This window comes from Macrotis lagotis, chromosome X, assembly GCF_037893015.1.
Source record: "Macrotis lagotis isolate mMagLag1 chromosome X, bilby.v1.9.chrom.fasta, whole genome shotgun sequence".
Taxonomy (NCBI): Eukaryota; Metazoa; Chordata; class Mammalia; order Peramelemorphia; family Peramelidae; genus Macrotis; species Macrotis lagotis.
Window position 1 is genome coordinate 658305729 of NC_133666.1, and position 25755 is coordinate 658331483.

General features: G+C 45.5%; 1 protein-coding gene across 4 annotated transcripts in view; it reads right to left on the reverse strand.

Moving 5' to 3' along the window:
- Window positions 1-25755, reverse strand: part of ULK1 (unc-51 like autophagy activating kinase 1) — a 55084-nt gene that overhangs the window by 4124 nt on the left and 25205 nt on the right. The window contains exons 8-26 of one of the 4 annotated variants that reach the window (XM_074205230.1): window positions 21437-21538; window positions 20095-20153; window positions 18886-18968; window positions 15795-15845; window positions 15619-15701; window positions 14977-15133; window positions 13384-13444; window positions 12790-12879; window positions 11924-12055; window positions 10745-10890; window positions 9983-10090; window positions 7943-8205; window positions 7501-7691; window positions 6088-6197; window positions 5184-5327; window positions 3426-3470; window positions 2307-2497; window positions 738-916; window positions 503-621 (exon numbers count right to left, since the gene is read on the reverse strand). In XM_074205230.1, the coding sequence (XP_074061331.1) occupies window positions 503-621; window positions 738-916; window positions 2307-2497; window positions 3426-3470; window positions 5184-5327; window positions 6088-6197; window positions 7501-7691; window positions 7943-8205; window positions 9983-10090; window positions 10745-10890; window positions 11924-12055; window positions 12790-12879; window positions 13384-13444; window positions 14977-15133; window positions 15619-15701; window positions 15795-15845; window positions 18886-18968; window positions 20095-20153; window positions 21437-21538 (2314 nt within the window). The remainder of the gene's footprint in view (window positions 1-502; window positions 622-737; window positions 917-2306; window positions 2498-3425; window positions 3471-5183; window positions 5328-6087; window positions 6198-7500; window positions 7692-7942; window positions 8206-9982; window positions 10091-10744; window positions 10891-11923; window positions 12056-12789; window positions 12880-13383; window positions 13445-14976; window positions 15134-15618; window positions 15702-15794; window positions 15846-18885; window positions 18969-20094; window positions 20154-21436; window positions 21539-25755) is intronic. The other 3 variants (XM_074205232.1, XM_074205233.1, XM_074205231.1) reach the window with 3 other exon arrangements.

A 25755-nucleotide genomic window follows, 5' to 3' on the forward strand; every position in this document is an offset into this window, starting at 1 on the left:
TCTAAGATTCCTGAATGATTAACCAGGGCTGCCAGTCTGCTGATGGAGGAACACGCAGGACAACACCCAGCACCCCCAACTGTTAGTGCTGAGGGAGCCCCTCCTCCTCCAAAGCAGAGGGGGCTCCTGGGTACACACTTCTGGATAATAAGGTCCTAGTTCACATCCAACCTCAGACACTTACCAACTAAATGCAATCTTAGAACTTAGTTTCCACATTTGAGATGTGAAAGGCTTGGATTTAAGACTCCCTCTGAGGACATTTCCAACTCTAGGTATGATCTTAAGGGCCAGTATCGCCCCATGACTCAGTTTCCCCATCTGTAATGAGGGGGTTGACCTGGATTGGCCTCTGAGGCCTCTTCTGACTTTGGACCTAAAGTCCTAGAATCTTATGAAAGAATGTGCTCATCTGCGTGTCTCATCAGTTCCTGTCCCTGCATGTAGTCAGTTCACCCTAAAACATTCTCCAAGGGGGGGATGGGAGAGGGCACGGCCTTACTCTGCTTCACGGTGGAAGACAGGCAGAGTTTCCCAGCTTTGATCTGTTCAATTGCTGTCTGCAGACCGGAGGAGAGCAGCTCAGCCACCTTCAGATATAACACCAACTGTTCTGCGTAACTGAGGGCAAAGAACGAGAGGGTCAAGTAAACCCAAGTCATGGCTGTACGAGCAGCCAGGTCACTTGTGTGGTCCTCCACCGAACCTCCCTCTGTGCATACAAAAGACCCCCTGACCTCCACTCTCGACTCAGCAGGCTGATCTGGTCAGCCACGATGCTCTCCTGCAGTTGGTACTCGGAGGCCATGGAGCCGCCCATCTCACTGGGGCTGCCTTTGGCAGCGGCCATCTCCATGACACAGTGGACAAAGGCCAGAGTGAACCGGAGGCTGCGGAGGATGTCTGTGTGCTCTTGCTGCAGAGAAAGAAGAGGAAAAGAGCTCAGGAGTGCAGAGGGAGGACGATTAGGTGCCCAACAGCCCCATATCCTAGAAATACTTCCATTCAGCGTCTGCCTTGCCTCTCTCAAACACCATCCTATGTGATACAGGTTGTATCAAACTAGATTGTATGGATGTTTCACTCCCCATCCCATGGAAACCAAAAAGAGGGAGGCCCAAGTACTAGCCCAGTGAGCACCCCATCGGGGGAATGTTCCTTCTGCTCCCCTTGTCTTCTGAAACTCCCTGCTTCCTTCAAGTCTTAGGCTGGAGCATCACTCTGCATGAAATCTTCCTCAGTTCTCCTCTCCCAAACTGAGTGTGTCTATGTGTGACTGTGTATATGTATGTTTTCTCATTCACTGTCCCCTCACCCCACAAAATCAATTCTTTGAAGACAGGGTTCACAATGACCTAGCACAGAGTAGGCACTTTACACTAGAACAGTTCCTACTGAGGTGGGCTGGAACTAGCCCCTCTCTCTGGTTTAGCCAGAGGTCAATCAGACCACTGAAGATTAGTCAGGTTCCTCCCAAATCTGGGAGATGGGAGTTAACACCATCTTTACACCCATTTTTATAGCCCTTAAAGGATAAAGTCCTTCTCAACAGTCCTAAAAGTCAGAGTGTATTATCTTCTGCTTTACCCAAAGAGGAAACTGAGGTCAGGTTTTGGGGACAGGGGAAAAACTGGGCTTTAGGGTTGAAAGAATATAGGCTGGAGATGTCAAAAGAAACCAGAGGCCAGACAAAGGATAGGAATCTAACACTCACTTGGCAGGGATTGGCCTTCCAGGTCTATGTGGTTTATTCTTAGGGAACCTGATTGCAACTGGGAAAGGATGAATTTGGGGAAGTCACTTGATCAGGGTTACAAAGGATATAAGTGGGCTGGTCTCAAATAATGAGGGAAGGAAGCTTGGGGGCATAAAGCCCCCCTTTCCTTCAGTCCTAGAAGTCATGTTGAATGTACCCGATTCTATTACTAACCCTCCTCTCACTTGTTAATGAAATAAACAAGGTTTGGGGGAGCAAATTTGGGTTCTTGGGTCTGGACAGATTTCAGATGTGTCCCAGACAAGCCCAGGAAGGCAGGTTTCGCCGCCTTCTTTGCACTGGGAATTGCCCTTGGGCCCCTTCTCTCCCTCCCCACCCCCAAATACAGGATTAAACAGATCGGGCAGGATGGATAAAAATACTCTCTCCCTCCCAGGGAGAAAACTGCTGGTCAGGGAAGATCTAGCCAGAGCAGCTTGTTCTAAATTAAGCATTTTCTCCCCCTCCCCCTCTTTCTTTCTTCAAGGTGACTCATCCCCCCCACCCACATAAGCTCGAAGGGCTATTAACCCATGGGCTCCCGCCTCACCTCCATGAGCGTCTCCTCAGGCAGGTCAGGGGCCTCGAAGGTCACAGCCCCCTCTAGGTTGGCAGTGATGGGATCGGTGAAGCCATAGCAACGCAGATTGGCTGAAGCTTCTGCTGTCTCTCCTCCCATGCCAGGGATCAGGTGGCGACCACTGAAGGAGCCACCTGAGCTCTGGGAACTGGAGGAGCCCACTGGAGGAGAGAAAAGGGAGTCCTGGGTGAGGGTCCCAGAAATTTCCACTGGGACTAAGCCCACCCTGCCCAGCCCAGAGAAACCAGGTCATGGGATTGTCCTCCTAAAGCAAGTTCTGGGAACAGGGGAGTTTGATGGAAATCAGATGCTAGACAAATAAACTCACACACCTGCAGGGTCTGAATTGCTTTCTTGGAGTAACCTGAGGAGTTGGGAAAGGATGGGGGCCACAAATCTTGCTGGCAAAATCTTTGGAGATGTCTCTCTATACCTGCCCTCTTCCCTCTACCCCACTCTACAATGCCAAGCTGTTCCCCTGTCCAGTTATTCTATTAGCACCTGAAGAGGCCTTGGGGAATTAGGGCCTAGAAGAGGATAATCTTGGGGGACACAAGCCTTTAATGGCCCCTGCTCTGCTTCTTCCTATTTATCTGACCTAGTGAATATTCCAGGTTCCCTCAAGTTTCCCTTGAGAACTCCCCTCATATGTCTCACAGCTCTCCCACCCCAACTCCAGGCCATCCTACCAGGGTACACGTGGGAATGCCCAAAAAGATAGGGCAGAGATCTCAAAGTTCTCTGGGAACAAGCCCCAACCCCTTCCCTTTTCATATTCCTAGCCAAATACTCTCATCTTTTCTTTCCTGTTCTCCTTTCTTTCTCCCGTTTCCTTCCTTCCCTTCATCCACAGGGAGCTTGGGACATATTCTATACTCCCCAAACCATAGCCCCCCTTTTCATGGGATCAGGCGGAGGTTGATAGGGGTGAGGAGGAGACGAAACTATAGGTGCCAGCCTTCAGGGAGAGAACTCTGCCACTGCGTCAGGTATAGACTCGTGCCTCGAGACAGGTAGGGGCACAGGCGCCTGGCATGTTTGGGCATCAGCAGGGCAGGTAAAGAGACGCTACTTATTCTGTGGACTCACGGAGGGTATCTGCATGTGTGTGAAGGAGAGGCAGCCAGCTGGGACCTAGGAGAACAATACATTCCCAGAGGGGATATGGAAGTTAACCCATGGCTCTCAAAGGGCATGCAAGAGAGGTAAGAGGTGGAGAAGCCCCTTCTCCCAAAGGCAAAGATCAAGATCTGGAGCCTGCTGGCAGAAACGCCAACCAAGAAAACACTGGGGCTACCAGCCCTTGTCCCAGAGAGGAAGCAAGAACTCTTAAATGTGGACTGGGCCCTGCTAGAAAAGCTCAGACCTACTCTGACCCCAGCCCAAACTCAATCCAGACCATGGCTAGGGTTCTATTTAAGCAATAATGTGCCAGTCATTCTGTATCTTTCAGGTCCCTTTCATAAGGATCAATGATAATGTTAATGATAAAAGTCCAGTGGAGAGAGCAGACTTTCCAGTCAGAAAGACCATCTGGATTAAAGTCCATTCTTTTCTTCTTTCTCTCTTTTAAAAAGTTCTTTTCTGATCTCCCTTTCCCTCTCTTCCCACCAAGTGTTTGAGATATGTGAATGTACTGATTCCTCATAACACCAGCGGAGGTAGGGTCTATTATCTATTTCCAATTTACAGATCAGGAAACTGAGACAGACAGCAGTCCCATTGGTAGTATCAAACCAAATGATCATAAATCCAGAGCTGAAAGAGACCTAAGAGACTTTTTAGTTCAAACCCCTCATTTTACACATAAGGAAATGAGGCTATTTGATACAAGTGAATAATCGGGGTTATTAACACAGGGCGGTCCCTAACCCAAGATCCAAGACACTGAATTAGTTTCAAATGGGGAAAATGAGTGATTAGACAAATGTCTGAGTCAGCACCTCCCCACACCAATGAAACCCCAAGTTCAGCAACAATCTACTAGAACCTTTAATAGGGACTTTTTCAAGGTTTCAAGGACTTTCCTTCTATCCATTATATCAAATTGTAGGCTCCTCATTTTCAAACTTAAATTTCAATAGGCAAGTGTAGACTCTGTAACTAGAAATGATAAGGGAGAAGTAAAGGAATCTTCACTCCAACTCCCGTCTTTGTATCTCTTGAATTTAGAGTCATACTTAGCATACAGTAAGCATTTAATAAATGCTTATAGGTTAGTTTTCTCAAAGAAGCTGGCATTGGGCTGGATGTCTACAGACCTGACCTCTCTCTTTGGAAATTTGATTTACTCTCTCAGGAAATGAAGACAACAATTCTTGTCTAACCTCCTAGAACTGGGGTGACCAACCAATATATCACCTTATGGTCTGAAAAATTCAGCTGGCCCCATTCTCAAGACTCCCCTTTTTGTTTTCAGGATGAATCCATAATTCCACACCACATATTCTACAGTCAACCCATGTGATGTGGGTCAAATTCAGGGCTCCATCTGCCACCCCTCCAGCTCTGCTTCTAGCTATGAAATGGATATTTATAAAGGGATTAGCATCTGCACATAGTAGGAGCACAATAAATATTTATTTCTTCCCTTCTGGATTCTGGTTCCCTTCAAAACTGAGCTTAGGCTACTCCAGGAACACTTGAAGAAATCCTTATTTTTACAGATGAGGGCCCTTGATGAGGGCCCACAAGCCACAGAGATGGGAAACAGGGCCACACCAGCTTGGAGCAAGGGGGGAGGGGGTGCTCAGTTTGGGGGTACAAGAGATAACAGAGGTTACAGCAGTCCCAGCAGAACCCAAAGCAGGAGAGATCAGAGAGGTGTGTTGCAGAGAGTGCCCTTACCTGAGAACATCCGGGTCCGAGAGATTTGGGGTGGAGTGGTGCCACTGGGAGGGGAGCCCACCGTGAATATGACAGGAGAGGGGCTGGAAGAGCCCCCAGCCCTTGCCCCTGGGAGCAGATTCCCTCCATATCCAGCAGAAGGAGCTGAAGGAGAGAAAAGTACAGGTAGGTAAAAAGCCCAAGTCCCCAAATACTGTCAGCCACAGACAGGGCTGAGGGTCTTCTTGACTAAGACTCTTCTCTAATTGATCCTCCTCTTTTCTAAACCACTTGGGACTCACTTGCTCTTAAAAGTATCCACTCCACTAGAGACATCTCTCTGACATGTGAGGCTTCATGACATGAGTTTGCCTCAGTTTCCCCTCTCCCCAACATTCAGATTTAAGAAGAAAGAAATCTTCCCAAGGTCATGACAGTGTTGGAACAAAAGGCCATAGACATGGAGCTGAATGGGACCCAAGGGTTTTTCCCCCCAGTAGAAATCCCTCATTTTACAGATGAGGAAACTAAGGCAGACAAGAGACTTGGTCCAGGCCCAGGTTCCTTAGGTAACGTCAGACCAGAGGATCAGAAATTTTGATCTGAGAGAGAACCCAAGAAGCTTCCTAGTTTAGAGGACAAGCCACTGGCCAGGTCATACTCATAATTCTGGACCTCTCCCTCTTCCCATCAAACTCTGCTACCTTTGAGAGCTTCCCCATTACACCTCTCCACTTTCCATACAAAGTATTTTGTTTTTTTTTGCAAGGCAATGGGGTTAAGTGACTTGCCCGAGGTCACACAGCTAGATAATTAAGTGTCTGAGGCTAGATTTGAACTCAGGTCCTCCTGACTCCAAGGTCAGTGCTCTATCCACTGTGCCACCCAGCTGCCCACCATACACAATCTTGGCAGCCCTCCTTACCGATCTCCATAGGCTTCTCCTGAAGACTTTCGCTGCTGCCTGTGTCAGGAGCTTGGGATCCAAACGCAGCTTTGAGGAGTAGGTCTGTGAGACGGCCAGTACTAAGGGACCTATGGGGAGGATGACCCAGAGGTTAGAGCTTGGCAGGGATAGAAACCCAGGGGTGGGAGAATCGGGGATTATGCCAGGGGAAGATCAAGTCTTTTCACTCCCTAGCTAATCCTGATGATGCAGGCTAGCCTCGGTGCTGGGTGGGGACCCCAGCAGGGCCTGAGATCCACAACAAGCTGGACTTCTCCACTGTCTCTTCTACCCTCTCGACAGCATCCCAGTCTAATCCCTGGCCCAGTCTGTGACCTTTCTCTCCCAACTCAGAAATCTGTTGTGTTTAAATGACTACTCTGGTTCACAGAAACTACTTCCAAAGAATACCTCCTCTGCTCTCCCTCCTCTAACCTCATCCCCCCCACCTCTTAATTTCTTTTTTACTTTAGTTTTTTTTTTCTTCTTAGGTTTTTGCAAGGCAAATGGGGTTAAGTGGCTTGCCCAAGGCCACACAGCTAGGTAATTATTAAGTGTCTGAGGCTGGATTTGAACCCAGGTACTCCTGACTCCAGGGCTGGTGCTTTATCCACTGCGCCACCTAGCCACCCCTCTTTTACTTTAAAAATAATTTTATAATTTTTAAAATTTATTTTCAACCTCAGTTGCTAATTAACCTACAGCAAATACTGAGTGTCTGACCATATACTGTCCTTTATTGGTTCAATTAGTTCCCTCAGCAGCTAGAACAAGGACAGGTACCTAGTACAAGCCTATGACCCGCTCTGGGTTCTCCATCAATAAATTATACTGAGTTCAAGCTAGAAGATACCTTACAACCTCAAGTCTAATCTTGTTTTACAGATGGGAGAAACTTCCCTTGAGAGAAACAGAGGGGTCATTGATTTAGAACTGAATAGAACCTTAAAATCCCTCTAATGCAAGTTTTGTCTCATTTTTTTTTAGATTTTTGCAAGGCAATGGAGTTAAGTGACTTGCCCAAAGCTAGGCAATTATTAAGTGCCTGAGGTCGGATTTGAACTCAGGTCCTCCTGACTCCAGGGTCGGTGCTCTATTCACTGTGCCACCTAGCCACCCCAAGTTTTGTCTCATTTTATAAGGAATAAAAAAAAATCACATGTAGACTCTGATATACCAAGGCTAAGCACCCCAAAAAATGGAACAGTCTATAGGAAATAGTTAGATAAAGGAGAAGTTAAATACCTTATATATGGCTAGATCTATGTGCAATGGGGAGAAGAGAAGAGCTGAACCCAGCCCCCTGGCCCTAGCTCAACTACAGGGCCTTCCCCAGTCAAGGTCTGGTTGAGGGGGGTGGGCTCTATTTTCTCCCTTTCTTGGCTCTCACACCTGCCAAAGTGTCCCTTGATCTCTTCCACGGGTCTCAAGCCAAGGTTGGGTGGGCTCTGGAAGTGCCCCATCTCTCGGAGGTCAGGCAGAGTCCTGTTACGGGTGGGGGTCATCACTACCCCTTGATGGGCCAGGAGAGTGAGTAGGTTCTGGGAACTTGGTGTCTTGGGAAACTCAAAAGCAGGTATAGCCTAGAAGGGAACACGGTAACATTTAGGTTGGGGGGCTCTTCCCATCCCTGTCTTCCAATTTCTCTTCCCAACCACTGCTGCTGAAACCCCAGTCTTCACTTTGTCCTCTCCCCTCTACCAAAAGTGGCTTCCAGATCTTGTCACCTCTAAGATGGCAAACACTCAATTATGTCCTGCCTCATTTACACCCCAAGTCCAAGATCTAGCCTTCCTGGCTCTTAACCTCATATTGCCCCTAAACATCCAGTTACCTTAGTGGGAGAGCCCAAGATAGGGGGCAAGGGGTTCCGCTGCATGAAGTCAGGCAACTTGGGGGATGCCCTGAGGGTCCGGCATGGTTGCAGCCCATAGTGCTGTTGGGGAGGACTGGCCTGGGGATAAGCAAAAGGGGCCACCAGAGGGTCTGTGGGAGGCTTGGGCAATTTGGGCCTCACCACATGCAGATCAGAGAGGTTGGGAGCACTGTGTAGACGGTAGCCCAGCCCCTTGGGAGAATGTTCTGGAAGAGAGGTGCCTGAGGGAGAGATAAGCACAGATTCAACCATGCTTTTGCAAGAAACCTTCCCTGGCTAAAATTACTTTAATTCCCAGCTCTTTCATTCCTTGGTATGACTGGGGAAGAACCCCCACCCTCCACTACAAAAGAATCCACAATTCAAAGACTCAAACTTGAGCACTTCTAGCTCTGAGACCTGGGGCCTCAGTTTCCTCATCTGCAAAAGTGAGAAGGGAAGTTAATAGCAACAGATGGTCACAATACAGTATGTGTATTGTGCCAGGTCAGAAATCTAAGAGTCTACTTTACAAAGTACACAAAGAGGTAGGTAGGGCCAGGGGGCAAGGAACTTGAAAACAGTTTGAGGGAAGCAAGAAAGCTGATGCAACCTAAGATTGCAGCATCTGATAAGTGATGACGAAAGAGCCAATAATAAAATATTTTCAAACTTTTATCTGGGCAAATGCACATTAAACTCAAATAATGCCAATGTTTGTTGCTAATATTGTAATTTTTACCCTGAAATAAAGGTCTTCATCTTATTATAAGGGAGGCAATCTTTGAGGCATCCTTAAATCCCAGGTCTTTTAGGGTTAAGTCCAAGACTAGGATAGTGACAGTCCCATTGTACTCGGCCTTGGTCAGAACACCACTGGAGTGGCTTGGACCCAGAACTCAGGAGGGAACCCAGAACTTGAAGATCAATTGAACAAATTAGAAATATTTTAGCCTGGAAGTGTTTCAGGGGGATATGGTAAGAGCTTTCTATGTTATGGGAGAACCTCATCCCTTCCAACCCAATTTGTGAAGATGTAATGAAACAGGGAGTGATGGGGAAAAAAGCCCAGGATTGGGAGCAAGAGGACAGGGTTGGCTCAAATCCCACTACTAATACTCATCACCACCAGTGGGATCTTGGGTTGCTTGACCTCTTGGGTCTCAAATGTGAAACAAGGGGATTCCTTCCAAATCAAAATCAGTGGTCCTATTACATATAAAGAACTTTGTAAAATATCGGTTCTTAGACTGGGGGGGTTCTTTCTTAATCTGGCATCCCTGAACACTTAAAAACTATTTGGATGAAGAAATGGCAAGCAGGATAATTTCAAACTGATGCAGAACCAGGAGAACATTGGACACATGGACAGAAATATGGTGTAATGATCAACCATAAATAATCTGCCTCCAGAGAAAGAACCAATGTCTGATTACAAACCAAAGCACACTATTTTTTCACCTCTTTTTTTTAGTTTTCTTATACAAAATGACTAATATGGAAATGTTTTACATGATTGCACAAGCATAACCCTTATCGTATTGCTTATTGTCTCAGGAGGGAAGGAGCAAAGATAGAATGCAGCACTCAAAACTTTAAAAACAAAATAACATTAAACAGTGGTTTGATATATAATTAAGGAGAAAAAATGATTATATAATAATAATAATAATAATAATAAATCATTAAACATGCTTTTAAAGACAAGTAACAGGGTATCTGATCCTATTATTTTACATATTTAAAACATGATTCTGAGAAGGGTAGGGTTCAGAGGCTTAAGCAGACTGCCCCAGGAATCCAGGACGCAAAAAAGGTTAAGAGCCCCTAGAATCCATACTTTTCTTGGAATTTTAACACTTTGCTTTCCCCAAGAATGTTTAAATTCCCCTCTAGGGCTAATGAGGTTTTATAGTCACTCCTTCCCAAATAAACTGGCTGCTTCTTGGATGAGGGGCACCCCACAGGGCAATGGTCCTTATCTCCTCACCCCAGGGGCAGGGGCTTCATGAAACATACCGGGCCTGGAGACCCTGCCACCGCTGCCACTGCTGCCAACAACACACATTTCAGTGCCTTGTGGAGAGGGGACCCTGCTCTGCCCCGGACGCTCTGGGATGGTTCCAGCTGTGACAGTAATAAAAGAGTCAGGGTCCTTGCAGGAGGAAACACCCCCAGCCCAACAGTCTCCCAGCCCTGAAATAAACCTCTCCACTTTTTTTAGGTTTTTTTTTTTTTTACAAGGCAAATGGGGTTAAGTGGCTTGCCCAAGGCCACAAGGCCACACAGCTAGGTAATCATTAAGTGTCTGAGACTGGATTTGAACTCAGGTACTCCTGACTCCAGGGCCAGTGCTCCATCCGCTGTACCACCTAGCCACCCCAACTTCTCAACTTCTAATGAGGTCTTTTAAAATACACACACAGGAGGTCTCAGAACCTTGGGACTTTTAACTCAGACAGCTTCTATCTATTCTTGAGCATATGATTCTCCTCTTTATCTCCACCAAAACAGGTGTCTCATATATGGTCCTGTGCTCCCCTCCTTGCAAGGGAATCCTTCTGGACGAAGCCCCCTCCACCCTTCCATCTTCAATCATGCATCAGTATATTGTCCACTAGGCTCTAAGGTCCCAGAGAGGCAGGGACTGGGGGGTCAGTGTGTTAGAATGTCTAATACAGGACAGGACAAGACACCCAGTCAAGTGGAGACACCTTGGACAGGGCTGGGAGCATTGAATCTAAGGGGTTGAGCAGGTGCTAAAGTTGCAGAAGGACCCACCTTGGGGTGATGGGTTATACGGCTTGGCACCTCCCAAAGAAGACTTCCTAGGAAAAGTGGCTCCGTGTTCAGGGAAGAATGGGGGAGAGACACCAGACTTAAAGCCCAGGGGGCTGGTACTGCTGGACCTCCGAACCATGCCAGACCTGAGGAGACAGAGAGGCAAGTGAGGCCCTGACCCTGCCATGACCCTTGTTCATGCAACCTTGCCCCCATCCAAGAGACCCAGCCCCCAGGGGAAGGAGGTCTTGAGAGCCCAGGCTATAGAAAATCAAGGGAGCACAGAATGAACCACAGAATCCCAAATTTTATATTTTTTCTGGGAAGAAGTCCCATGACACCCTGACCCTGAACCTTACCCATGTTAAGTCTCTTGAGGTCTCCCAAGACTGAGGGCTTAGCTCCAGTTCCCCATATAGGATAATGTCCTCCCTAACCAAAATTATGGTTTGTTTGCTGTAACTTGGGTAACTTGGTCTCAATTTCCCCATCTGTAAAATGGGGGGGGATGGGAGCAAACAAGATGTCCCTTTTCACTTGATTTTCACATTGGTAAAGAAGAGATTCATTCTGTCTCTAAATGTATGATTTTAAATCTCTTTGGTATTTTCTCCCCAAGGAAGCTGCCCTTCAGACTAAGGAGAAAGGCAACTCAGAGAGGAAGTAGGGCACTGGATCCAGGGGCCCTGCCACTCACCTATGACCAAGTTCCCTACTTCATAATCATAACCCTTTCACCTCAGTTAAGGACTGACAGATATTTCAACTCTAGCCCAGTTGATTGATGCTACTTGTCTTCTCAACCTCACCTGAGCTCCGGGGGGACCCCAAAGTTTCCTTAGCATGATGCCAAGAAATGCTTTTTTCCCCTTCCCTTCCTTCTACCAGCTTGGGATAGTGCAGTAGGACCTAGTCTCAAAATCATGGCTCTGACCCTTTCTCTGCTTTGAGTCTCTGTTCTCTTATCTATAAAATGGCCATAAGAAGCCTATTGGGACAGGCTTCTTCCACTCTTTGGGTATTCATTTTTTGAATTTAACGTTCTATGGATAATCATTACTATTATTCCAGGAATAGATCTAGCAATGGTAATAGATAGTAATGCTCTTCTGCCTGAGATTCAGAGCTGGGAAAGGTCACAGGGATTTCAGCCCTGAACTGTGCACGAAACCAACTCACCGTGGCTGCGGCGGAGTGTACTGGTTGGGGGACTGGAGGTTCTGTTCAATTCTCCTGTAGTTCTGGATCTGAGTGGGGACAGGTATGGGGACGGATGGGCCGTACCTGCTACTGGAGGAAGCACTGGGTCGGCTGAGGTGGCAGAGAAGGGCAAGAGTAGACAAAAATGGTGTCAGGTCCATAGGCTGGGATGGGGTCACTCCTCCTACCCCACCCAGTCCTTTCCATGGTCAGAGGTTGGGCTCCTTTGGAAACATCGACTGAGGAGATCAATTCTCCTCTTTAGATAGAGACACTCCCTCAGAAGGACCCTAGATCTTGAGAGAACAGTAGGCAGAGCCTCCTTCCTCCTAAGGAAATTTGATTGGTCCTACCCCAGCCCAGCTTAGTAGTCATAGTTGGATCTCATTCTGATCACATCTGGGGTTCTCCATGGCCCAAGTCAAGGGGACTTTCCCCATTAATGGACCCCCATGTTGGGCTTGGGGAATTCCAACAGTGTCTGGAATGAATGAATCTCAGCCCCCAACAGGGGCAGAGACCCCAAGGAGAGGCACAAAGCCAAAGTTCAGAGCTAGGAGCTTCCTGAGTTTCAGCCACGGCTATTCTGGGGCAAGGTTAGTTGAATGCACACTGGGGAGGGGGGCTCTGGCTGAGCAATAGGAAGACAAGACAGCAGGACATCCAGGGTGTGTCCCCAAAGGAAATCTGTAAAGGCAGGGCCATCCCTGAGGGCAGGAGGCTTTGTCTTCCCATAAAGCAGGGGGGCTGCTACAGGAATTGGGTCTTATCATACCCTCCACCCCGCCCAGCCCCAGTCATGGACAACCCCCTGATCCCCTAATGCATCACCAAGTCCTGCTTACCCAGAGGGGCTGGGGGAACCACTGTAGGGGGGTGAGGGAGACGGCGTCTGTCCCTGGCTCTCCAGCCCAGCTGAAGTTACCAGGGAGCTCCTAGAAAGACAATGAGCCTTCAGTGGAGACACAGCTGACTGTCAGACCCTCTCCTCTCAGTTTCCCAAGGACAGGGCACACCTTGGGCAAGTGAACTAAGACAGAAAGTACACTGGCCTATCTGGGAGTGGGGAGACCTGAGTTCTAGTCTTGCCATTTTGTTCTCCTCTCCTCTCTGGACCTCATTTAAAAGCCTGTCTTATCATGAAGTACAAATAAGGATAAAATGAAGGAGTGTTCAAGATGGAATAAGAATCACATATGGTCTGCCTGGTCCCAGAGGAGCAGTGGGGTGGGAGGTAGGTAGGCAGACTCAGATTTCCCAAAGAGGAAAGTGTTAGCGGGGGTTTCCCTCACAAAAGGGCTTCAAGCAGGGGTTAGACCCCTTGTAGATGGGGATGCTTGTGGAAGGTTGGTAGGATTGATGATCTGTGAGATGCAGCTAGTGGGAAGGACAAGGGTGGGGCCAGAGAAAACTGGGCCAGGAGTGGGGAGGGGGCTTACCCACTGTACATCAGACTGTCCTGAGGGGCCTTGGCTCCAGCGGCTTCCCCTGTCAAGTCAGCTAGGATTAGGGACAAAGAGAACAGTTCATTTGGTGATACAGGGACCCAGGTGGACCTCTAGTCTCCAGCATCCTTCTCCACCTGCATCCCCAATTTATCCTACCATAGTAGCCTAAAACAGAACTGGATTGACTCCTAATGGCCACCCAGACCCCTTATTGTATATCTGCTCAAGAGTCCTCTAAGCATCCCCCCCACCTCTAGAAGTCTAAACTCCTTAGTGGGGCTCAGCATGGCCCCCACATTTACTAGTAGGTCATTCATGGGGGACTAGGAATCTACAAACATGGGTTGCTATCTCACTTCTGCCACTGCCCACATTAATTTCAGTGTGAAATGGGGAGGGGATGTCAGAATGGATGATGCTTGGGATCCCCTCTAGCTCAAGCTAGATAGCTAGGACCTTCAACCAACACTATGAGAGTTCAGGGGGGTAGAACCTCCTCTCCCAGGGTTGCTGGAAGGATCTAAAGGACGTGATATTTATAAAGCACCACAGAACTGACATTGTTATGATTATTCGGTGACTCAGTAAAAGTCCCAGATGACACAATCGGGCTTCTTGGATTTTGGGGTCAAAAACATTGACTTGGAGTCTGGGATGGGACCAAGTGACCTCTGAGGTCATTCCCCAGTTAATAATAACATGATGCCAGGATCTAGGTTTGGGTGCACATGGCCCCTTGTTGCCAATCACATCTCCAGCCTGCCTGGCATACAGGTCTGGTGTTGGGGGTTGGTGGTGTCTTTTTTACAGAGGGGCCCACCAGTGAGTCCAAAGACTGTCCAAATAAAAAAAAAAAAAAGGCCAGGTTGGCCCGGGTTCTCTACCAGAACCTTGTCTCCCATGCAGCCTTCAGTCCACTCCAAGATCCCAGGAGGGGCCGGCCGGATTTACAGTAAGTGGGTGACTCATCCCTGCTGCCCAGTGGCCAGATCTCTGCCCTGTGGAGCCTGGGGCTTGGACCAGCTCCATCCAAGCCCGTTTTACTGTCCATGGTTTCCAGGCTACTCAGTGGGGACTTCCCAGAGGAGATGGGGAAGAATGAACATCCTTCAGCCCAACCAAGGGCCAGACAGGCAGGAGGAAACATGAAAATAATGATGAGCCCCCTGGGGCAAAGCTAGGGTCAAGAAAGCATCAGGTTTCTGTGCAAGAAACGAGATAAAAACCCAGCCCCCAAAGAGGGGTTTAGAAAGAAATTGAAGTGATTTCACCAAAATTGTGGGGTCAAGATCTTTTCAGTCCCAAAGGCCTGAAGTACACACTACCCATGTGACACAGGGCAAGTCACATCCCCCTCAATGGGTCTCAGATTTCTCATCTGTTCAATGGAGAAGATTCTATTCTGTGTTCCTATGTATCAGGAACCCTGCGCTGGCAAATCCAGAGGCAGGGGCAGGGCTTCAAAGAAATACCAATGCCCAGATGCTTCCCATGACCTGGGAAATGGTATCTGGGGGCAGCTCCTGGAAGCTTCTATCTGTGGCCACACTTTCCCCACACACACACTTTCCCAGAGGGTCTTACTTGGAAACTGAGCAGGGACCATAACAAAGTCATCCGTATCACAGGAAGAGTTCTTGCTGCTGCCGCCCGAATCCTTGGAGCCCTGGAGGAAGCCTCCTGGATCTGGGGTTGGGGAGGTCAGCGTTTTCTGCAGCTGCTGCTGCATCTCCCCGAGAGACTGCTCCAAGCATAGGGAGGAAAAGAGACTGGTGAGGAGGGGATGGGGTGCACAAGGAGGGCCACCACAGACCACTTCTCCCCTTGCCTTTCCAGGCTTTCTGAAGCAGAGAATTTCTCTGCTCTCATCAGGAGGAACAGAAGCAGATGGATGACCCAGATGACCTCATGAAGGTCACAACCAGCTCTGTCTAATAATTAATTTTGTCTGAGCATGAGGACAAGGGTTAGGAGACTTGGGTCCCAGCTCTTCTATAAATTCACTGTATCTCCTTTCTGGTCCTTGCTTTCCCATCTGCACAGCAAAGGGCTCTGGTTGTATTCCCCCAAACCCTGCCCTCCTCTGGAGGTTGGAGGGGCAGAAGAGAATGGAAGCCCCTTCACCTTGGACATCCATATTCCCACAGTCTCTCCCAGCCCAGCACATGGACAGGTCTATTAATATCTGCTTGTGGATCAATTGATCCTGTCTGGGATGGTACTCACAGGGGGCGAGGCCAGGTGGGAGGTAGAGCTGCTACTGGAAGAACTGCCCGAACTGGGGTATGAGGGCATGGGGACTGGGGGAGCTGTGGAGAGAGAAAGCACCCCTGATGATCTCACCTCCCAGGGACCTTGGCCCCAAGATCCTGGGATGGTGAGGGGGGGATCCCTTTACTCACATTTCTTAATGGAGGAACTTGCATCCAAGAAAGGATGATGGAAAAATTCATCTACATGAAAAAAAGAAGGCAATGTTCAGGAAACTAGAAGGCCAAGGAAAGCCAGGCTCAGGTTGGCCCCACTGCACCCCTGTACCCCAAGTACAATATTTGGAGGATAGAGCTCTGTACTTGAAGTCAGGAAGACCTGGTTCAAGTCCTGCCTCAGTTAAGCTCTCTCAACTGAAAAATAAGGGAGGGCTGGACTCCATGATCTTATGACTTCTCTCAGACCTTAAGGTAATCTTAATGGAGCAATGGGTGTAGGTGGGTGTCTCACCCACAGGAGGTCAGAGAGACAAAGAAAATTCTCACAGACAATATTTATAGCAACACTTGTTGCCGAGGCTGGAACTAGGGACAAAAGCAGATGGCCAGTGATGTCTCAATGCTCGAGAATGAGAGTATTACTGAACCAGGAGTAATGAGGGTGAGCAAGTCTGTAGGGAGTTGGGACAGCAAGATGATACAGCAGATAGAGCATCAGCCCTGGAGTCAGGAGGACGTGAGTTCAAATCCAATCTCAGACACTTGACACTGTGACCCTGGACAAGTCACTTAAACCCCAATTGCCTCACCAAAACAAAAACAACAACAAATCAAAGTAGGGAGTTACAGGGAGAAGAAATGATGCAAAGAGAAGGAACCATAACCAGGAAAACAATGACCCATAACCTAAAGGGAAGGGGAGCAGGGAGTCTATTCTAGGTGCCTGGCTGCCTGACTTATCTAATTCTAATAACCAACCTTAAATGAAAATGGATGAGAATGCACCTTCCCCTCCTTATGTACAGTGGGGCCCTGTGGATATGGAGTATTACATAAACTATGGGACTTGGCTGACATGTGTTTGAGTCTTGCTGAAGCAGCCTCCTTCTACTCTTCCCCAGTCTTCCATCTTTATTTTTATGCTTTATTACAAGGGATGGCTCTTGGGGGAAAAAAAAAAGTATTAACAAACCAATTTCAATGGAATGGGGAGGGAATCAGCCTTCTTGAGGAACCAAGGACCTTTTTCTAAAACTGAGACTTGAGTCCCTACTTATTTCAGGATCAAAGATCTTCAGGATAGGAGAATACCCCTGATGCTCACACTTTTCTAAGTTTTTAAGGATCTTTTAAATAAATGTATTATTTATCTTAGTTTTTTTTAAAAAAAATTTTTGAGTTCTGAATTCTTCCCCTCTGACCCATTTATCCCTCCCTCACATATTGAGAGAAGGCAAGAAATATATCAATTATTCATTTGAAATCAGGCAAAACCTATTTCCCTATTAGTCATGTTGTAAAGACACACAAAGCAAGAAAAATAAAGATAAAAAAAACCCTCTACCTCAATCTCCATTCAATTGTTCATCAACAATTGTCAATCAATAAAGAATAAAAACAACAAAAATCCTTCAAATGAACACAAAGCTTCCTGCTAAGAGAAAGGCTCTCCTCTGAAGCCAATGCACAATCTACCCTCTCCCTGCTTCTGCCTCCAAATCAGCTGGGTGGCACAATATACTCAGCTTGGAATCGGAAAACCAGTAGGTATGACCTGGGCAAGTCAGTTCACTAATGTCTAGCTCAGTTTCCTCATCTGTAAAATGGGAAATAATGACAGCACCTCTCTCTCCCACAGTCTTGTTTTGAGGATAAAATAAACTATTTGTGAATATATGGAGATGTTAGGCAGCACCCTAGTGATCAGAATGCTGGGCCTGGAGTCCAAAGACCTGAGTTCAAATCCAGCCCCAGGCAAGTTAATAGCTGAGTGATCCTGGACAAGTTACTTCACCTGTTTGCCTCGAATAAACAAACAAACCTCCCAGGGGTAAGTGTGAGGATCAAATGAGTTAACTGTAAAGTGCTCAGCACCAAACAGGTGTGACATAAATGTCAGCTAAGATGACAATGATGATAAAGTGCTTTGGTAACCTCAAAGTACCATGTAAAATTAGCTATCATCATTGTCACTATTTCGTTTTTGTCTTAGGGCTCCTATGGCATTTTATAAGGTGAATAGTCTTTCTTTTTTTATTTATATAAATATTTTGATTTCCAATTATATAAAATAATTTCTACCTATCATTTTTTGTAATATTTTGAATTTTACAATTCCCAACACCCCCACACACAGAAGTCAGTCAGATAATCTTTACATTGATGAATTCTTTTTTTTAGTTTTTTTTATTTTTTAAATTCTTTTAAAAGGGTTTTTTTTTGAAAGGCAATGGGGTGGGGCGGCTAGGTGGCATAGTGGATAGAGCACTGGCCCTGGAGTCAGGAGTACCTGAGTTCAAATCTGACCTCAGACACTTGATAATTGCCTAGCCGTGTGGCCTTGGGCAAGCCACTTAACCCAGTTTGCCTTGCAAAAAACCTAAAAAAATAAAAAATAAAAAAAAGAAAGGCAATGGGGTTAAATGGCTTGCCCAAGGCCACATGGCTAGGTAATTATCAAGTGTCTGAGGTCAGATTTGAACCCAGGTACTCCTGACTCCAGGGCCAGTGCTCTATCCTCTGTACCACCTAGCTGCCCCCCATTGATGAATATTCTTTCTAATTGAATGGACTTCTAGTTCTCAATCTACAGCCCTCTCTAGGAAATAAAGTCTAGTACAAAACTCTCAATAAAAGACTGGACCAAGGGTTGAGTTTACCTAGGACAGCGCCACACTCCATATACTGGAAATCAAGATCTCCCTTCCTCATTTGGTGACCCATCTCACTTACAAACACAAAAAGGACAAAGTCCTGGGGAATACATCATCTACTTGCCCCATGAGCCAGTGACAAAAAAGGTGTGCTGGGGTCATGAAGCTGGTCGTGTCATGTGTGTGTGTGTGTGTAGAGGTATCTTTGGGGTAGTGGTCAAGGTCAAGGTCTGGAAGCTTTCAAAAACCTGTACAGAGCATCCTCATTGTTCTAGCCCATAAATAGGTAATTGGAAGCATTTCCACTGCAACTTCCCATCAATTGGGAAATTATGTGTAAGAGAAGGGGAATAAACAGACTGAATTCCTGTTAGCCTCCTTTCCCAAAACCTAGGACTATTTCCACTTACCAAAGTCCATCCGATCTTTATGGTTCCGCTGAAGAAGGCCCAAAAGCAGCTGTCTCAGGGGGCTGGATGTCTCCCTGGGGATACTGGATATACAGAGAAACAGAAATTTGTCAACTAAAAATAAAAATATGTGTGCGTTTGTGTGTGTGTATGAAGGCAGTCGTTTATGACCCCTTTTTTTCTGGCAAAAATATTTCAGTGATTTGCCATTTCATTTGCCTTACAAATGAGGAAATGGAGGCAAGCAGAGTGAAATGACTTAACCAAGGTTACATAACTAAGTAAGCATCTGAGACTAGCTCTGAAGTTCAGTATTCTATTCACTGGGCCACCTCTCTGCCCCATAGAGCAAACTATAGACACATATGTGTGTCTGTCTCTGTCTCTATCTCTCTCTCTCTCACACACACACACACACACACACACACACACACTTTTTCAATATAGGTTAAATGCTTAATAACAAGCCCAAGGAATAGGGGATATTATGATCACCCCCATTTTATAGAAAGAGGAACTGAGTGAAGAACAGACAAGTCACACAACTTGTCCACAATCACAGTGTAATATCTGAACCCAGATCCTTCAGACTCACAAACTGAGTCCTCTATGAGGCCAATAGTGTCAAACTCTTAAAGGAAACAGGGGCTATGAAACCACACCCAAGGATCCCTGGCAGCTGCATACTGCTTTAGAAAACCATATATGATTGTTAACATCTATGTATTTTCATTTGTTCTGTTAAACATTCACCAGTTTCATTTTAATCGGGCTGAGGCTACACAGGGTCACGTGTAGGATGCCTCTGTCCTGAACCACGTTGGTCAACCATGATGCCAGGGAACACAAAGTACCAACACTGGAAACTTGGCTCTGCCCTGGATGTTTACAGAGCACTGGGTGTGGAGTAAGAGGGATTTGAGTTCAAATCCTATAGTGGATACTTCATACACAAAGAATCTCAGAGAAGTCAAAATACCAAGTCTCCATTTAAAATAAAGAGCAGGAAACTAAAGGGTCCTTAAGCCAAGATCTCCATGACCTAGGGCAAGTCAACCTCTTTAGACTCAGTACCCCTCCCCCACTTTGTAAAATTAGGAAACTGGACTGGCTCTAAAGACAATAATCTAGGTCTGGGTGATCCTAGGAATTGGGGGGGGGATGGAAAAGGGGATATAAAAAAGGGGGCTACACAAGGAAAATGCTCACCTGGGCAACAGTGTTTTGTTCTTCTCATAGAACAGTCGTAGATCTTGTGGACTGCTGGCCTAGGAGAGAGAAAAGCACTAAATAATAATATGAATAATAATTGACACATCTGGAAGATTTCTAAAGGACTGCTTCTGAGGTCATCTTCATTTGCACCAGACTGTAGCTCTGTAGCTATCTCCACCTACACCCCTCCTGGACCTTCACACTCAAATGGAATGAGCTGACGAAGGATGTAGGAGGTTCCCTATTGGAGAATGTTAGATGATTCCTTGGGGAAGGGGGTCAAGAAGGTTAAAGCAGTCTCTGCTAAGGATTCAACAGCTGGCTCAAGTCTGAGTGCCCCCTCATGTCTGTTAACAGGGTCTATTTAGATCCTTTCTCTCCACCACAACAGAGATGAAGTGCCTAGAAAGTGAGGGTAGCCTTCAGCACCCCAAGATTTTCTTGTCCGATGGGATCTAGAAAGCTGACCAAAAAAATGAAAAATGACATGCTGGAGGGCTATGGGAAAATGGGCATGCTGTTGGTGTGGGGTTGGATGCTTAGGCATGAGACTATATCATAAAAGTGTAAATGTAATAGATCATAAATCTAATATATCTTTTCAAATTATAGAATACACATTTAACAAGGCTATAAAATAAGAACTGAATTCCCATTAACAAAACAAAAAAACAGTGCTAAAGTAGAGCACTATAATTTGGAAATCGTGATATGCAAACTTAATTTCCAACAATGTGCATACCCTCTGCCCCAGCTCCACCCCCATTAGATCCCAAAGACATGAAAAAAGAAAAGGACGTTCATGTATTAAAAAAATATTGATAGCACTATTTGTGGTGGCAAAGAACTAGAAACTGAGAGGATGTTCATCAAATAAAATATGGCTAAATTGACATATGTGAAGACAACTGAATATTCTTCTACAAGAAGAAATGATAAAGAGAGAGACTATGTTCAAAGAAAAGATAAGAGGAGTGGTTCAAGAGAAGACTTGTATGGAACTGATCTGGTGTGAAATAAGTAGATCTAGGAGAAAAACATTGTAAAGACAAAAAACTATCCAAGACTTGACTGTGATCAACAGAAATGACTGACCACAATGTCAGAGTCCTAAGGATTTCACATGATAACCTCCTCCTGGCAGGAGCTCAGAAGTGACATGGGACTTTTGGACATGAGTCTGTTGTTTCTCTCTGCATATTTGTTTATTTGGAGAGGAGGGGGTAAAATGGAGGACAAGAAAAAAATCAGATTTTTATTTATTAAAAACTAAAAAAGGGAAGACCAAATCAAGGGGTTTCCCCTTTCCTACTCAGAGCTTCCCCTAAGAACTCACCTGAAAGGGAGCCTTGCCTGTCAGACACTGGTAAATGATTGTCCCTATACTCCACAGATCAGCTTTGGCATCGTAGTGTTGGGACATGATGACTTCGGGGGCCTGTGGGAAGACAAGATTTTTTTTAGTGAGTCAACAAGCCTTCTAAGTGCAACTTGCTATTTGCTGCTAATGGAAAGTAAAAAACTATAGTAACTTACTCTCAAGGTACCTACATTCTAATGAATAGGAGGTGGGGAGCAACATGAAAACAAGTAGTGACCTAAGATACCCTCAGTGAATAGCTCCTCCAAGTTCTTTAATTGACAGGACAGCTTCTTCCCAGAAGACAAATCCATGACCCTACAGAATTTGGCCACCAGAAAGATGATCAGGGTGGGTCCCTCCTGGGTAGGTCCCTCCCTGTTTTCCTGTACTTGGATTTGCAAGAGCATAAAAAGATGAAGGTGGGGCCATATCATTGTTAGGGACATTCCTAGAGTCTTACCCAAAAAGTATATAGGTGTGAGGACATGTGATCTTTGTAACTTTCCCTGGGAGATCTCCTGCCACCAAATCAAGTCCTAGCTCAGAGACCCCAGAATCACAGACTGAGAGTTGTGAGGGACCTCAGGTCATCTTGTCAAAGTCCCTTCATTTTACAAATGATAAGGGAATGGCTTTTTTAAGGTCACACAGGTAGTGTCTAGAATAAAAAGAATGGTGTTCAAGACATGTATGAGCTATGTGACCCTGAGCAAATCACTTGACCTCTGCCTACCTTAGTTTCCACATCTGTAAAGTAGGAATAATGAGGTAATAATTGTGATTGTGCCTGATACATTAAAGATATCATATACATGTTAGCTATTATTACTTTTGGGGTTATCGATGTTGTTGTTGTTATCACTACCATGATGCCATTGATGATAGCAAAACCACCATGATGATATTGATGACAGTATCACCACCACCATAATGATGCTGAAGATGCAGCCAGGTTCTGACCCTGGTCCTCAATTCTAAATCTTGTGGTCTTACTATCACTGCACCATACAGTCACCTGTGTGAACTGAGTGGTTTGTTCTAACATGGGGTCAGTTCCAGAAGACCTGGACTCTCCGCCCTGAAAGAGGTAATGATCATTACGATGAGTGGACAGTCAAGAACTTAAATCATCTTGAGTATTTCTATTATTTTTCTAGATTAAAGGAATCTTTCAGATAAAAGAAGCCAAGAGAAAAAAAATTCACATAAAAGAAGCAAAGAGAATGGCAGCCCTTGCCAGGGAGAAATGGAAAGAAGCTTCTTCAGTCTGTGAGTTGGCCCAGAGATGTCTTCTATAGTGGAGGAGGAGGGGAAAGGAAAGGCTGAGAAATGTTATCAAGTGGAGACTTTCCAGACAAGGGGACTGAAAGCAGGCACAACATACATCCTAAACTCAAACTGAAACTCTAGTGACTTGTTCTACCCAAGAACACCACAAAATCAGCCAGAAGTCAGAAGCTGGTAGACTTTGGTGGCAAAGGGGTCTCTGATGACAAACACAGCACCCACACCCAGGCTAAAAAGTTAGCAGGCTTTCAAAGCCTTCAGGAAATCTGAAGAAAGAGCTGAGGGTTCCCTGAGAAAACCCCTGGGTGGGTGGAAAACCACAGCATTGGCTCTGGAAACCGCCCCCCCCCCCAAGAGGGGCAGCAAGCAGCTCTCTGCACAACAAAGAACCAGATGTTGGAGGCTGTGTGTGTGTGTGTATATGGGGAGTGTGGGGGAGGAGGCTCAGAACAGGTAATGATAATCAAATCTGACCAACCTCAAAACACAGCAGGAGATGAAGCCTGACCCTAGCACAATGCCCCAGGTTCAAGAACTAAGGGCTGGAGAGATATGTGAACCAAAGATCCCTGACCATTATTGTCCAGAAACCTCAAAATCCAACCTGGAGAGACAACCATAAGCAGAAACTCATAGAAAAATATGGATTTTTCACAAGAACTACGTGACTGGGGGCAGCTAGGTGGCCCAGTGGATAGAGCACCGACCCTGGAGTCAGAAGTACCTGAGTTCAAATCTGGCCTCAATCACTTAATAATTACCTAAGCTGTGTGGCCTTGGGCAAGCCAGTTAACCCCACAGCCTTGCAAAAACCTAAAAAACAAACAAACAACAAAAAAAAGAAAACAAAAGAACTACATGACTACAAAGAAATGAAGTAGGGAAAAGACAACAAAACAAAAATACTGGAGGAAAGAAATGGAAAGAGAATTAAGTAGTAAACACCACCCAAAATTGGAATCCCTGAAAACTAGACAAATCAGTAGTCAAGAACTCCATAAGACACAGCAAGAAGTCTTAGACAAAATTGAAAAAAATGTAGGATATCAGGCAGCTATCAAGAACAAATGAACTAAAAAAACAGGTCAAGGAGAAATTTTATCATTGTCCCTGAAAATAATGAATAAAAAAAACCTCACTCTATTTCAAGAAATCATCAATTAAAACTGTCCAAATGTATTAGAACCAGAGAACAAAGATAGGAAAAAGAATCTATCATCACCTGCTGAAATACCAAAAGGCTAAGTCTCAGGAATGTCATAGCCAAAATTCAGAATTTCCAAAATACTATAATCAAACAGAAAGAAGCTCAAGAACCATAGTCAAGATCATACAAGACCAGGCAGCTTCTACTATAAGTGAGGAGAGCTAGAAAGAAGCCAAGAGCTAAGTAGACCTCAAGAAGTAGAAACACAAATCTAAACTGAAACAAACACATCTGAGCGATACAGGAAGGGGTTGTTTGATGACAGTGTTAATATTCTATGGGTGAAAGTACCCAAGTGTACCTTCATAACCTTAATGTTTCAAGGGTATTAAGGGAATTAAATGATTAAGAAGAAAAACTTCTCAACCAAGAGGAGATAAAAAAGAAAAAACAAAAACTGGAAATCAAAGGGGTGACCATCAATCACAGATGTCCAGAACAAACTTTGGCATGTGAATTCAATGAAATAGTTAAGTCAATAAGAAATGAACAAAGGGAAGGTCTCAGAGAATCCTAGAAAATGAGAACAAGTACAAAATGAATTGAGAAGAACATGGAGAACAATACAGTAACAACAATGTAAAGAAAACAAGCTGGGAAGATCTATGATCTCTGATCAAAACCATGACCAAACCACATCACCATAAGACCTATGATGAAGCTTGTTACTTCCTCACAGAAAGAACAGAGCACCTGAATGAGACAGCTTTTCCTCCATAGCCTACTAAACGAATTGGTTTCACTTGACTATGATTATGTTACAAACTCCCCCCCTACTCCTTTTAATGGTGTGAGTGGGGAGAAGGCAATAGCTCTAAAATTATGACACATTTTTAAAAAATTACAGACAAACTGCCTAAAGATTATTAAGCTTCTATCCCCATGGAAGAACAGATCTGAACTTCTGCTGGGGTGAGCTTTGTTCCTGGTGGGGAAGTTATCTCAGCAAGAGTTGGTGGTTGCCAAGAACAATGGATTTCATAAAGAAAAGACAACCATGAAGAATCCTAAGAAAAAGAACTATTTACATAACTGACATGATGCCAAGAGCAACTGTGACTTCACAAGACTTCAGCTCTGCCTCATGGCAGATAAGTGCAAGGAGTGGGACATCCATAAGAAGATGGGTATCGGGCGGCTAGGTGGTGCAGTGGATAAAGCACCGGCCCTGGGGTGGCAGGCCACTTAACCCCATTTGCCTTGCAAAAGCCTAAAAAACAAAAAAAACCCAAAACAAAACAAGAAGATGTGTGTGTGTGTGTGTGTGTGTGTGTGTGTGTGTGTGAGAGAGAGAGAGAGAGAGAGAGAGAGACAAGAGTCTGTCTAGAACTGCTCAATTTAAGGTCCATCTAATACAGAGACCTTCTTAAGTCCCTCACAGCTGCTAGTTCCTCATCATCAAAATCACCTTGTATGTCTCTTACATGTGGACACATTCTACTGTGTCCCTTGTCACTCCTCTTTCCCCCACCCACCAAGAGAATGTAAAGTTCTTGAGGAGAAATTTAAGAATCCACACATTAAAGACAAAGCCAATTAGCTTGTGGGTGTGTCTGCTAACTGATAATGGACTCTACCTAATTTAATTCTTGCTGATTGAAGGAAGGATTGTATTAGGGTAACGGGGAGTCATTGGAAAAAAGAATCATCTTCTAAAAAAAAAATAAGTAATACATTAAAGGAGGGAGAAAACATTTAAAAGAATTAGAAAGACAAAAGGGTATCTCCTGCCATGGCCATGACACTAGAATAAGAAGTAAAGGGGGGGGTGGGGGTGGTATCAGAAACTTTCCATTAG